The sequence below is a fragment of the Vairimorpha necatrix genome, chromosome 2 (genome assembly GCF_036630325.1).
Source record: "Vairimorpha necatrix chromosome 2, complete sequence".
Classification (NCBI taxonomy): domain Eukaryota; kingdom Fungi; phylum Microsporidia; family Nosematidae; genus Vairimorpha; species Vairimorpha necatrix.
Window position 1 is genome coordinate 559,736 of NC_088817.1, and position 13,816 is coordinate 573,551.

The window sequence follows — 13,816 nt, forward strand, 5'->3', positions numbered from 1 at the left end:
AAAATTATTATATTATAATTTTGTTTGTTTTTTACATATAATTAATTATATTTAAAATTTTTTATTTTTATTCATTTGCTATTTCTAATACTAATCTTCTACCATAAAGATGAGTGCTCTTACCAAAATATTCAATAGCTTCATCCAATGACTTCCTCGTGTCAAATGTCACAAATGCAAATCCTCTCAATGTTCCATCTCTTTTTATTGGCAATCTAATTCCTTGAATTTTATATTTATTTTTAAATAAATTTCTAATATCTTTCTCTGTAGCTTGAAATGGAATATTTTTTATTAACATTTTAATTTTTTTATCATCTTTTTCTACTGCTTCTTCTTCTTCTTCTTGTTCTTCACAAAGTGGCGCGTATTCGCAATAAATTACTTCATTCTCACATCTCCTCAAATTTATATTTTTAAAACATTTTTGTGCTTCATCTTCATTTTTAAATTTTAATAATACTAAATTTCTACTAGGAGATGGTTCGATTTTACATTTACATTTTACAAAATTCAATATTTTATTTATTTCTACATTTCTAACTATCAATACTTTCTTATTTTTCTTATCGCTAATTTTGTCTAAAAAAATAGAATTTTTTTTTAAAAATTTATCAGTTTCATTTACTAAATTTGTTTCTAAAAGGGCGACTTTAGTCCCAAGTTCGTCGTCATCTAAATCTACTAATTCGTTTTTCTTTAGTCCCAAGTCGCATGTGTTTTTTATAACTGACTCGAAATTAAAAAATAAAGAATTGTAATACGAAGTATTAGGAGGCGTATTTTTATAAGGGGAAATTTTTACAAATTTCCCGTTTAAAATAGATACTTCTTTAAGTACTCGGAGTGTATTTTCTACATCTCTGTATTGTAAAATAATATTATTGTCATTTATTTCATATTTTAAAATATCTCCAAATTTTTTTAATTCGGGGATGTCTTCTAGTGTAGCCCCTTTTATTATTATTTTATTGTGGTATTTTACAATTCTTTCTTCTGATTCACTTATTTCTTTTTTTATTGGTGTTGCTTCTTCTACGGAGATTTTATGATTTGAAATATATGAATTATTCATCTTTTTTATTACTTTATTAGAAATCTCTGTTGATTGGTAAGAAATGTAACAGACTCGTCTAAAATTTCCTTTGGAGTCTTTAAGCATCAAGAAATCTACTATTTTCCCATGAGTACTAAATTCTTTTTTTATTTCATTTTCTGTTAAAAATTTTGGTAGATTTTTAACTATCAATCTCATGGGGTAGAGAAATAAAAAAACAATAAAGAAAGATCCGAAATACTTAAAAATTAGAATTGAGATATTTATTCTATGATTTATCATATTTAGAGGACAATATCAAAAATAAAATTTATTTTTATTTGAAAAAGTTAAATTTCACAGCTGAACTTGACCCAATATTTTTAACTTAATTTTTTATTTCATCTTTTTGTAAATCATTGTAGCACATTTTTGCACTTTCCAGAAGAGATCTAATTACTGTATAAACTTTTTTAATCTTCAAACATTTAGTTGATGGCAAGCTTATGTATTCCTTATTTTACAATTAAGAGAGGATGTTTTCTTTGTTGTTTTTTCTATACGCACTTAGCCCAGTGGCGTAAAACTTTGTTTGTCTTGTGTAAATTTAGAGACTCTTGTGACCGCCTTTGTATGATTTGATTATTTTCTATGTGTTGATGACATTATCTTGACTTTTTCTGCGTAATAATGCCTCATTTCCGCATAGTCCATTTACTTGAATAAATTATTTGTAATTGAAAGAGCATTCTCATATTATAAACATAGAAAAGACAACGAAAAGAAGTAATATTACCACATGATAGATATTTAAGTCTATGTAAAATATTTAAGTTTTATTTTAACAATGACATCACATACGATTAATTTTTTAAGCGTATTCCAGAATATTGTCACGATTAAGCACAAGAAACATAACCAAAAAGATTTTTGATTTTTGTTAATACTGAGTTCCTAATAAAATCATCAGCTATATTATATGTTTTTCTACACCAATTATACATTTTATAAATCCACTTTAGAAAGTTCCACCAAGGCACTGCCGACTCATAGGTTTCATTTAATTTTCTCGCTAATGTTTCTATTAAAGTTTTATATTCATTAGCCATAAACAACTTATGTTCTTCAGAAACTTTAGGAACATAAACTTTATTAGATCTTCCTCTGTGATATTCTACAAAAGGTCTAAAATCTGATGTATTGAGTCTAATTTGCGATCTGTCACACTTTTTAATCTCAAGTAAAGGACTATCATGCTTGGGCGTGGGATTCCAAGTCCAAGGAGTGCGATGATGATTTGTCGTGGGTGTCTCGACAAAACAATATGCAGGTTTAGACTCTTGTTTCTTTCTCCAATAGAAATGAAGAATAGCAGTTATTATTGGAGTAATAAAAATTATTTTTCGCCTTAAATATTTTCTGCTGAAAAATAAGTCCTGCATAAAAGGGGTGAAATTAATTCTATTTATAGTTTTTTTCAAAAAAACAAACAAACTATTTTAAAAAAAATAAGAAATTAAAACACCCATAAAAAAAAATTCTAATGATTTTTTATATTACACAATATGTAATTTAATATAAATAATATGTATTTTCATAAAATTAAGTTGTAAATTTTTTTCTATGATCAATTTTTTTGAACTTTACAAATTATAAACAAGACATCTAAAGAGGCTTAAAAATATGATCATTTAGATCGCCTGCCAAAAATCTCTTTCTTTGTTTTAATAAAACCGACATATGTATTACTTAAGAAATTGATGCGTCATCTTAATATACAGAGTAAATTAATACATAAAACCATATAAAAGTAAAAAGATTCTGTAAATATTTAAAATCAATTATATGTTTGAAAAAAGTTTCAAATTTGACATGTAGAAATTTATTCAAAGAACTAAACGAAATCCAATTGCCACGCCCCCATGCTAAATATTAAATGGCATTTATTCTGTTTTATAGCTCACTAATAGTAATAATAGTGTCTCCTCTTATATAAACTTCTTTATCTTCTAAATCTTCTTCACTTTTATATCCTTCTAATCTTTTTTTCACTCCTCTATTTTTACTGGTCATTTTCTTATAAACAGTCACATCGTAAACAATTAAGTTGAAATGCTTGTCATATTTCTTAAGTTTACAAACAAGCTTGTGATTATTCCGGAGAGAAACAAGAACAGTAGAATTAGTTTTATACAATTTGTCAAAAAATAACATAAAGGGCAAAAAAAGATTTAATTTTCTTTCCAATTTGTTTTACATGAAATGCACTCATAAAAGATCGTCATTGGCTCATCTGCACTTCTGGTTTGTAATTCCATAAATAAAGCTTTTTTTCCATCACATTTTATACATTTCTTTTCACATGTACTTGCGTATTTGTACTCATCTTCTCCTAAGACTTTTTCTACCTCCATGACTTTGTTTTTGACTGTTTTGTTGAGGACTATGTTGATTTTGTACTGGTAGGGACATGTGTTACATAATAAAACAGTCTGTGTGGTTGGTCTATCAATATTCAGAATGTTTGAACATAAAGGACAAAAAAACATTGGGCAGTGTAAAATTGTCATTTTCAAAAAATTTTAAAAATAAAAATTTTTAGATTGACATTTTCAACTCTCAGTAGCTCAGTGGCAGAGCGTTCGACTGTAGAAAATGTGGATATCGAATGGTCACAGGTTCGACTCCTGTCTGGGAGAATTTTTTCTTAAATCTTGTTATTAATAATATAGATAACGCTAAAAAAGATATTTGGTATAACTGATAAAGTATGCTGAAATAAGATATAATCAAGTGAATGATATCAATAATATCATATATTCTTTTGTAGTAAATTTTATATTGTATGAGTTTAAAATATAATATAAGAGGTTAAAACAAACATGAAAATTTTACAACGCCATTAAAAATATTACCATATGACATTAAAATAGTTAAGGCCAACAATTTAATTTTTAGTTTGATAACAAAATAAAGATCAAACATAAAATACCTCAAATATAATGGTCTTCGACACAAATTTTTATTTTTAATTAATACAATTAAACCAAAAAAAATAAATTTTGAACTACATGTATTTTTATAATCGCAAATAAGATTAATAAATTTTATTAAAAATCTTTAAGTATCTTTTCATTGCCCTTTAAAATTATCTGGTCATTATAAACTCTACCATACACTTTCTCATCATAAACTAAAAAGCTAAATCTTTCATCATCTATCTTAAAAACTTCATCCATATTAATATTTTCTACTAACTTATATTTTGTCAACCTATTAAACTCTTTCTCCCATACTTCTTTAGTTATAGAATGTTTGGAAATTTTATTTCGTATTGAAACTTCATATTGACTTTCATTAAATATTATTTTTACATTATCGACATTAGAAATATCACATAAAGGAACTTTGCTTTCTTTAGACAATGTAATTTTCTGTGTATTTCCTTCTGTAATACACTCAACAAAAGTATCTTTCTCTAATACATCAATACTTAAAATTAATATGTTGTTTCTAAGAAACATTTCACCTTTTATTGAATCATGATCCACTAAAATTTTATCTTTTTCGATGTCTCTAAAAATAATAAAGGTTTTCATTAAATTTTCTTTGACAATTTTGCTTTTAGTATTAATTTCTAGATCGAAAGATTCAGATTTTGTTTGTGTGGTGTTAATAACGCCTGTGGAATTTTCTTGATATGGTTTAGAATCAAGTAAATTATTAAACAAATCAACTTGTACTTTCTTTACAACTTTTTCTTTGATTTTATCCTGAAATTGTAACAAAGAAGATATATCGGTTTCAATTAAACTTGTTAACGCTTTAACCTTCTCATTATAAACGTGTTTATATTTTTGTAATGACTTAATTAATCCATTTTTGTCATAAATATCTCGTTTGTATAAGTTTAAATGATATGATAAAATAGTGTTAAAACTGGCTGTTATAACCGGAAGTAGATCATCATCAAAATACATTGAACAAAGATAGACATATTTTTTTAAAAGATCTTGTTTCATATCTTCATGTTTATCAATTAAAAATATTAGATATTTTTGAATAACATATTTCAATTTATCTTCTTTATGAACTTTATACAACGAATTAATGACTTTGTTGATTTCATTTTCATAGAAAACATCTTCAAATATCAAACAATCCTTTGCAATGCTGTATTCAATAATTTCTACGAAATTATGTCTTCCTATCTCTTTAACACTAAATTCATCCAAATTTTTAAAAAGAATACGGATTTTTTGTAATTTAATGTAATCGGGATCTTTACCGTATATAATATAAGTAAAATTTGAATATTTTACATATTCAAGCATTTCTTCGTGTAATAATAAAATATTATATAGATTTTCAGGTGTAGTGTCCATATGAATTAATGATTGATTATATGCATCTTGTAAATATTCTGGATATTTGAATAATATAATCTTACAAGTGTAATAAAATAATTGCAAGTTATCTTTTTTAAGTAAAATTTTTATAATATTACAATTTGAAAATTCTGCTTTCTCATAATACATCTTCCTAAGTATTGGTATTAAATTTGCATTATTATAAATGTTTGAAAGTATTATATTGTCAGGCATAGTATGATTTGTTAAACTTATAATATGTAGATAATCAGGATCCTTCCAATCTTCAGTTAACTGCTTGACAACCTCAGTTCCAAATTTTTTATCACAAGCATAAGCGACATAGTAAGCTTGTCTTTTGTTATTTGTGGTTTTCAAATATTTTATTATATGCGATAAGAAAGAATTAATAATAGACTTGTCAGACAACTCAACGATATAATTTATAATTATTTCTGACATGTCCGAGAAATCTTTTAGAAATGTATTGACCAATAAGAGTCTTCTCTCATCTTCATTATAAATTTTAAAAAAATATTTGAAATATTCATTTGTAAGTTTTTTCAATGTACGATTTGTAGTGTCAATAAGCTTTATAACATAATCAAATTCGAGAGTAAAATCATAACCTTCTTGTATTTTACATAAAATATATTTAAGAGCATCAATATTATCATTTGGAGATGTTGATTTTAACAGTAAAATAAGTTTATCATTGGAATATTTCTCTGTAATAAATTTGTTAGTTTTGAAAAAATTCATTTGTTTATTTTGTTAAATATGTTTTTGTGCAAATGTTTCAAAATGATTTCTAAACAAACATGTTTCATCCTAATAATAAAAATAAAAACTTCAAATTTTTATATGTCAAATATTAAAAAGTCGGGTATAGAAAAAGATACTCACGATGATAAAGACAATACACTACAAATCCAATCCGATAAAAAATTATTAAAACAACTTGCTAGAGTAGTAGGCTTATACGATACTAGAAATAACGATATTATGAATATTACATTAAAACCTTCTCCAATATTGAAATCGGATTATTTATCACTAAAAAAATTACAGCCAAAATTAAATTTAATGTATTATCGTCTTACAAAAGATTTAAAGTCTTATAAATTTGATGAACCAATGAATAAATTTCTATATGATATATTTTTTGAGAAGGAAAAAACTAAAAAAGAAGATGTAATTGCTTTATATTTTAGATCTGACTATTTATTGGATAATGATCAATATAAACAGGTAGAAATAAATACAATTTCACAATGTTTTAATTTTTTAGGACCACGGATAAATAGAATACATTCGCTTATGTATCCAAATGTAGAAGTTAGTAATTCTGATAAAAAATTTGTAAATTTTATAATCAGTATAAAAAAATATTATGAATTAAAAAATAATATAAAAAACACAGTGATTGTAATGGTCGACAACACTACAGGCGTAAATAATTCCAATTATATGGAAAAGATACAGCTTATAGAAGCTTTTCTTTGCAGTGGTATACATTTACGACATGTTACCATTGAAGAATTAGAAAACAAAAAAGATAAAGAAGAAGATAAGTTGGAAAATATTTATTATCAGAATGAAAGAGTATCTATTATATATTACAGATGGTTTTATAATTTTGAGCACTTTGATGATAAATCCAAGATCATTAGAAAGGATTTAGAATTAGCTAATGTTATAAATTTACCTTCTATTGAATTTCAAATTATAAATAGCAAGCTATTTCAAGTAATTTTATCAGACAAATTAAATTTATACACAGAAGAAACGAATGAGATTAGTAATTATTTTGGCGAGTTTATATTAAATAAAGAAAGATTTGAAAAAAGAAAATTAGAAGAAAAAATTAAAGCGGATGATTGGCTTGAAAAAAGTGTAGATGAAGGAGGGAACAGTATTAACAAGGGTAAAAGCAATAGTATATTTATGAAAAAATTTAACTCTGCTACAGTTAAAAATATGTTTATATATGACAAATCTGAACGTGAAATTATTAATGAGGTAAGTATCTTTGGATGTTTGTTAATCGTCGATGACAAAATTATAATAAATGATGAAGCAGGTTATATCGTACGTAGTAAAGACAAAAGGAATCTTGAGGGAGGGATATGTTCAGGAAATGGCGCATTAGATTCATTAACTCTTATAGAGTAAAAATTAAAAAAAATTCTTATGCATATCTTTTTTTTTCCTAAATTTTATAATATGAGATATCAAATTTGTGCCCTTCTTATCGAATTATATATATACCAATATTGTTATTAGATAATATAAAAATTTACAGGAAAAAAATCTTTGTAATTATTTATACTCTTAAATACATTTTTTATTTTTAAATCACTATAAATTTAGTTAAAATTTATCGATATAAAGCTTAAATTATATGGAAAATTTTACAAGCATACGTATGTGTAATTTTTTTTTTTGTTGTTCTGAAAGTCGAATAGCATATATAGCCCTAAGTCTTATCTTGTCTGAAATGTGTATTTTATATGTTTATATAAATTCTAAAATGGTTTTTATTTTTTTCGAAACTGTAAGATTCTAATAATAGTCCAATGAGACAAATATCATTTTTTATTTAAAATTATACAGTATGTTGATTTTTACTATTTAGACATACGATAACATTTAAATGTGATGAAAAAATAATAACAAAAAAACAGTATCTCATAGAATACTAATCAAATTTGAGTTATGATTCGATCTGGCAAATGGTAAATATTTGTAATATTCGATGCAAAGATTATGCTGTTGGGTTAACTATATACAATTATCAAAAAAAATATTTAGAATAATTTTAATAAGAAGCATTAAAACAACGAAAATGATCTATAAAAACCTAAACCGGATATTAGATAACGATATAACAATAGAAGATTTTTACATTTAATATTTTTGTATATAAAAAATGAAACCAAGATATTGGATAATACAACAATGAAACACAATACACATTCACTAGGTTTAATACTGTTATACATAGTGATCTTTTTTAAATCTTATTATTACTATAAATGTTAAAAAATTAATTTATATTTTATTTCGAATCAGATTATTGTGCAGACACATCATTTACAGTATAGTACATTGATAATCATGTTCAAACAATTATTCATAAGATACTCATCATAATTTATGCCATAAATAAGTCATTTTAAGAGACAACATATATATATCTATCTACTTCTACAATATTATTAAAGCAATTTTATACAATTCATTACCCCCCTCCTTTCCTCGATTTACGAAATCTCTTACATATTATTTTATACTTAATATGTTATATTAATATTAATATAAGTTTTTAGTTCCATTTTGAAAATTTTATTTATGTACAATTTATGTTCAATTCATTTTCTAGTATTATTTTTTATAGCTTAGCTCTAAAATGTCGTCAGATCGTTATTTAGAACTTATTAAACGTCTCTACAATTAAATTGTTTAAAGTTTAAACTTCAATATTAATATTAATAAGTGTAAAAAAATGATGTATGAGATTTTTTTTCAATGTCTCAGTATATTTTGTATATGTGTTATAATCATACTTTACTATTTATACGTTACTTAAGTGTGTTTTGATAACCATATTGATACCTTGTTAGATTTTTATTTTTTCGAAACAAGACTTAAAATGATAAAAAGATGCATAATATTAAACATGTACATTAAATTCGGGGATTGAAACAAAAAGTATAGCTAGTTTAATCATAAAAATAGACAATTTTTCTTGCAGAACATGGTAATCACTTCACTGATATACATGTTATCTATTAAACAGAATGATATAATTCTGTAGTCTCATTTTCTTTTAGAAAGAAAACAGTAATTTACAATTGATGCTCTTTTGTTTTGCAAACAAAATGTTATTAAATTTAGAAAATTTTATTCTTTAAAATTCATACATCAATATATAGTCGTTTCTGATTGACACATATTTGTTAGATTTAATTTATCTTTTATAGGTCAATTATAATTAATCGCAAATGGGCCCAAACCCATGTTTTCGTTTATTCTATTCATACATTGTTCTAGTTATATTTCTAATACTAATGAAATAAATAGAGAGGTTTTATTTGTTGAATGTATTGAACCTACAATAGATGTTATGGCCATTCTAGCAGAAGGTGTTAATATCGCGTCTCAGGAAGAAATCGAAGATCCAACAATAGAACTATTGTTTGAATTTTTGATTAAAGGGGGCAATTTAGAAGACTATGAAAAGTCTATATTAATGGCTCAAAGACACAATAAAACTGATAATGTTGACAATTATAAAATTATAAAACCGAAAAATATCTCTACAAATTTGATTTCTCAGCTTGATGAAATGAAGGAAAAATTCGATTGCATTAAAAATGAATTTCATGTTCGTTTTACGAATAATTACAATATCGAAGTCAAAATTGAGTCTAATAATGAAGAAATTAAAGAAATAAACGACAATAGACGATATTTAAGGAAATTGTTCAATAATTATCACAAAGAATTATCAGATAACACTGAAAATATCAAATATGATCTTATTGTTTTAGGATTTCCTGAAAATTTATTTCTTATTTCTGCCTTGGATTTTATAAAAGATGTTTGTGATTTTGTAATACCGAAGAAAAACAATTTGTCATTATATTATAATTCAGGAAATTTAATTAAGCAATTTGAGCTAGAAGTTTGGAAAATAAAGGAGCTTACAGAAAATATCAATATACCAAGTTTGATTGATTCTATGATTAATACTTTTAAAAATAAAACTAACGAATATAAAGAAATATTTAATGATTTGGGGTGGTTGAAATTAAGTTTTAACAGATTTTACACACATAAAGAAGAAATTTGTTCTCAGCTACTAAAAATTTGTCAAAAAATTCAGAAGCTTATAGTTATAAAAGAATATTTACCTTAAATAAAGAATAATGTTTATAAAAATTTGCTATGTTTTAATAATAACGCGAGATTTCTAAATGTAAAAATAATAATTTTCTTAGAGTTTGCTTTCAAAGAAATTGTTCATTTGCAAAAATACTTTTTAATTCTAGCCTACTAAACATTTTGAACAAGAAATAAATCGACAACAAGAAAATATAAGCCTTACATGCTACGAACAGAAACCTTAATAATGTAAGTGTCTACTTCTTATCAAAAAACATCAGCTTTCTATTATATTATAATCTAGATTTATGATTTATGCATTGGAAATTAGAAATTTGACGCTTTTAATCTTCAATATATTTATAATGTAATTAAAATTTTTTTTAAACACGACGTCTATTTTTATAGAAACTTTTGACTACACACATTTCATATACTAGGATAATTATTGATCAATATAGATTTTTTATTTAAAAATACTACATGAATTTTCTTTGTGTTTTATGCGATTATAAACAGACCATAAAATATTGGTATTTGACGCTTTTATATAGATAAAGGCTATATTATGTCTTTATGATTTTCTGTATCAGTACATTTATAGCATATGTTGGCAAACGGTAGATTCGAACATCTATTCATATAACATAAATATAATTACAATATATTAGTGGTTTATACGATTATTTGAAGCTTAAAATGTATTTTTAAATATATTTATATTATGAACCTGAAAGGCACAAAACAAAATTGTAGCCATAAGTTATAAAAAAAGTGTCAATTATGATTCAAAAGCGTTTAAAAATAAAGAAAATTAATGTACGTATATTATAATATTTATTAGTAATTTTTAAAAAGACTTTTATTAAAATATATGTATTGAGTGATAATAATCTCCATAGGACTATGGTGAAGACCAAATTCAACGTTTTAGTTTTAAAGGTTGTCTCTTTATTTATTCTATGAAATTTAATTTTAAACCATTTACAGAACTTTTTCCGTACATTTTGTGCATATTATGTAATATATATGTCAGTGTTTGATATGCTATAAACAAATATTGGGATATCATGAAAACATTAAAACGTTATTTTGAACGCCATAGAGTGCTAAAAAGATCATCTGACAATATCAAAAAATAATGCGTATCCAATATGTGCCGCTATTGGCGGATTCCATAAGAAGCAGTATAGTTATTCTTCGAAAACAGACAGTATCGATAATTTTCATAGACGAATAAAAGAATGTACAAATCTTTACATATAAAAAACAACAAACGATTTGTTTTTGCTCAACGATCATTAAAACTAATCTGATTTTTCAAGTTCGTGCGTAACAAATTCTGCCTTATTCTTAAGGCTATTTTTATGTTTATATTCGGTTATCGCACGACATTCAATAGATAACAACTATCTTAAAAATACCTTTTCAGCTTTAATCTCGCATAAAACACAACAAAGTATTCATTTATGATCGAACCATATTCCTTAGATTTATAACAGCCGTAAATCGAAAAGCAACATTGCTTCATTATTAATTACCTATGTTGATTATAAATAATAAAATAAATAAACCCCTATTCAATGATAAATCCTTATATAAACAACATGGTGGAGAATAATGATCAACCCAGTATAAATAGGAAAAATTTATCCCAAGAATTGATGAGATATGAAATATTTAGATGGTTTAAAAAAATGGAATCATTGGATAAAATTGAGTATGTTTTGAGTAAAGCCAGTTACGAAATAATTGAATGGCACTCAACATTTATGGAACATACAAGAAGTTCCTCTATAACATATGACAAGTGGAAAGAAGCACTGTATAAAGAATTTAAAGAAGATGAAATTGAACTAGTGGATGTTTACCGCCTTTTTCAGAAAAAGGACCAGAATGCAAAAGATTTCATTGACGAAGTTAAAAAGAAATCAAAAGTAGTAAAAATGGACTCAAAAGAATCTATGAAAATTGTAATGCTCGGGATAAGAAGAGAATTTCCAAATTTAAGAGCATACATAACGAGCTGTTGTTCTTTAAATGATATCGACCTTAAGCGAGTTCTAATGATGGAAAAAATTGATAAAGAATTGAACGATAAGATAAGGACTATTTTGGGAAGAGAAGAAAAAGGAAATATGAAATCTGGTCGTAATGGTTCTAAGAAAGTTAGAAATGATATAATAAAGCAGAAATACGATAACAAAAAGCAGCTTCAAATAAATGAAGTCTTAGAAGACTCAGAAGAGATTATCAATAAAGAGAATTTAGTTTATATCGAAGACAAAAAATTTTTAGTAGTCTTTGATACAGGATCTAACTACAATTTTATTTCTGACACAGTTAGATTAAAAGCTGGTTTAAAAAGAAGAAAAAACCATGTCAAACTGAAATTCAGAACCTGTCTTGAGGAAACCTTTGAAGTTAAGTATCATGTTTTATGTGACGTTACTTATAAAAATACGAAATATCAGTTAAAATTTTTTATTTTACCAAAAGTATCCAAAGAAAAAATTTTGATTGGAAAAGATGGAATTAAAGTAATGATAAACTCTAAGGATCAGTATGAATGTGAAATAAATACAAAAAAAGACACTATAGTTGTAGAGAAAGTATTTAGCTTTCCCAAGAAATTTGAATCTGGAATGGAAGATACGATAAAAAATTTGATAAAAATGAATTATATAGGCCCATCGAAGTCTACATGGCTAAATAACATTCGCCCAGTAGTAAAACCAGATAACAGTATAAGAATAACACTTAATTTAGTTGCACTAAACAAATTGGTAGAATTAGACAAATATAGCCTACCTAATATAGAACACTTGGTATTTAATTTGAGAGACAAAGAATTTTTTACAAAACTGGATTTGAAAGATGGTTTCTTTAACATTCCTCTAGCGAAAAAGGATCAACATAAAACTGCTTTTCGATTTAAGCATTTCTTGTATGAATGGAAAGTAATGCCAATGGGATTTAAGAATGCCCCGGCCATATTTCAGAGATATATGGATCATGTTCTAAAAGATGAAATAGGGAAGGCGTGTATCGTTTACGTAGATGACATCTTAATTTTCGGAGAAACAAGTGAGGAACACGATAGAAACTTATGCAGAGTAATAAAAATATTAAAGGACAACAATCTCAATATTAACGAAAAGAAAACAGTTTCAAAAGTTAATAAAATAAAATTTTTAGGATACAATATCGAAAGAAATAAAATATCGGCCGAAAAATCGAGAATAAAAGTTATAAACGAATTTCAAAAACCAGAGAATAAGAAAAAACTTCAAGAATTTTTAGGAATGATAAATTACAATAGAAAATTCATTCGCAATTGCGCAACGTTATGTGAGCCACTATACAATCTATTAAAGCAAGGAGTAGAATTCATATGGACAGAAAAACACCAAAACAGCTTCGAAAAATTAAAGGAGGTATTAAGTAAACAAATAGAGCTACATCAGCCGAATTACAATCTTGAATTTATCCTGGAAACAGATGCGTCAAACACAGGTCT

General features: G+C 25.3%; 8 protein-coding genes and 1 non-coding gene across 9 annotated transcripts; 4 read left to right on the forward strand and 5 right to left on the reverse strand.

Moving 5' to 3' along the window:
- Positions 1-67: 67 nt before the first annotated feature.
- On the reverse strand, positions 68-1,255 carry VNE69_02143 (multiple RNA-binding domain-containing protein; the record flags this gene model as incomplete). The annotated part of the gene is made up of 1 exon (XM_065472692.1): positions 68-1,255. The coding sequence occupies one exon, from the start codon at positions 1,253-1,255 to the stop codon at positions 68-70; it is 1,188 nt and encodes a 395-aa protein (XP_065328764.1).
- Positions 1,256-1,935: 680 nt separating this feature from the next.
- VNE69_02144 (uncharacterized protein) lies at positions 1,936-2,478 on the reverse strand (the record flags this gene model as incomplete). Its single annotated transcript, XM_065472693.1, has 1 exon — positions 1,936-2,478. The coding sequence occupies one exon, from the start codon at positions 2,476-2,478 to the stop codon at positions 1,936-1,938; it is 543 nt and encodes a 180-aa protein (XP_065328765.1).
- Positions 2,479-2,989: 511 nt separating this feature from the next.
- On the reverse strand, positions 2,990-3,250 carry VNE69_02145 (small nuclear ribonucleoprotein Sm D2; the record flags this gene model as incomplete). Its single annotated transcript, XM_065472694.1, has 1 exon — positions 2,990-3,250. The coding sequence occupies one exon, from the start codon at positions 3,248-3,250 to the stop codon at positions 2,990-2,992; it is 261 nt and encodes an 86-aa protein (XP_065328766.1).
- A 17-nt stretch (positions 3,251-3,267) lies between these two features.
- VNE69_02146 (DNA-directed RNA polymerase III subunit RPC10) lies at positions 3,268-3,585 on the reverse strand (the record flags this gene model as incomplete). Its single annotated transcript, XM_065472695.1, has 1 exon — positions 3,268-3,585. The coding sequence occupies one exon, from the start codon at positions 3,583-3,585 to the stop codon at positions 3,268-3,270; it is 318 nt and encodes a 105-aa protein (XP_065328767.1).
- Positions 3,586-3,652: 67 nt separating this feature from the next.
- Positions 3,653-3,735, forward strand: VNE69_02904. Its single transcript has one exon. It is a non-coding gene; the product is annotated as a tRNA-Tyr (tRNA).
- A 411-nt stretch (positions 3,736-4,146) lies between these two features.
- On the reverse strand, positions 4,147-6,168 carry VNE69_02147 (AP complex subunit beta; the record flags this gene model as incomplete). The annotated part of the gene is made up of 1 exon (XM_065472696.1): positions 4,147-6,168. The coding sequence occupies one exon, from the start codon at positions 6,166-6,168 to the stop codon at positions 4,147-4,149; it is 2,022 nt and encodes a 673-aa protein (XP_065328768.1).
- Positions 6,169-6,270: 102 nt separating this feature from the next.
- On the forward strand, positions 6,271-7,581 carry VNE69_02148 (glutathione synthetase; the record flags this gene model as incomplete). Its single annotated transcript, XM_065472697.1, has 1 exon — positions 6,271-7,581. The coding sequence occupies one exon, from the start codon at positions 6,271-6,273 to the stop codon at positions 7,579-7,581; it is 1,311 nt and encodes a 436-aa protein (XP_065328769.1).
- Positions 7,582-9,427: 1,846 nt separating this feature from the next.
- On the forward strand, positions 9,428-10,330 carry VNE69_02149 (uncharacterized protein; the record flags this gene model as incomplete). The annotated part of the gene is made up of 1 exon (XM_065472698.1): positions 9,428-10,330. The coding sequence occupies one exon, from the start codon at positions 9,428-9,430 to the stop codon at positions 10,328-10,330; it is 903 nt and encodes a 300-aa protein (XP_065328770.1).
- A 1,549-nt stretch (positions 10,331-11,879) lies between these two features.
- VNE69_02150 (uncharacterized protein) lies at positions 11,880-12,648 on the forward strand (the record flags this gene model as incomplete). The annotated part of the gene is made up of 3 exons (XM_065472699.1): positions 11,880-11,928; positions 12,115-12,566; positions 12,640-12,648. The coding sequence occupies 3 exons, from the start codon at positions 11,880-11,882 to the stop codon at positions 12,646-12,648; spliced, it is 510 nt and encodes a 169-aa protein (XP_065328771.1).
- Positions 12,649-13,816: the final 1,168 nt, after the last annotated feature.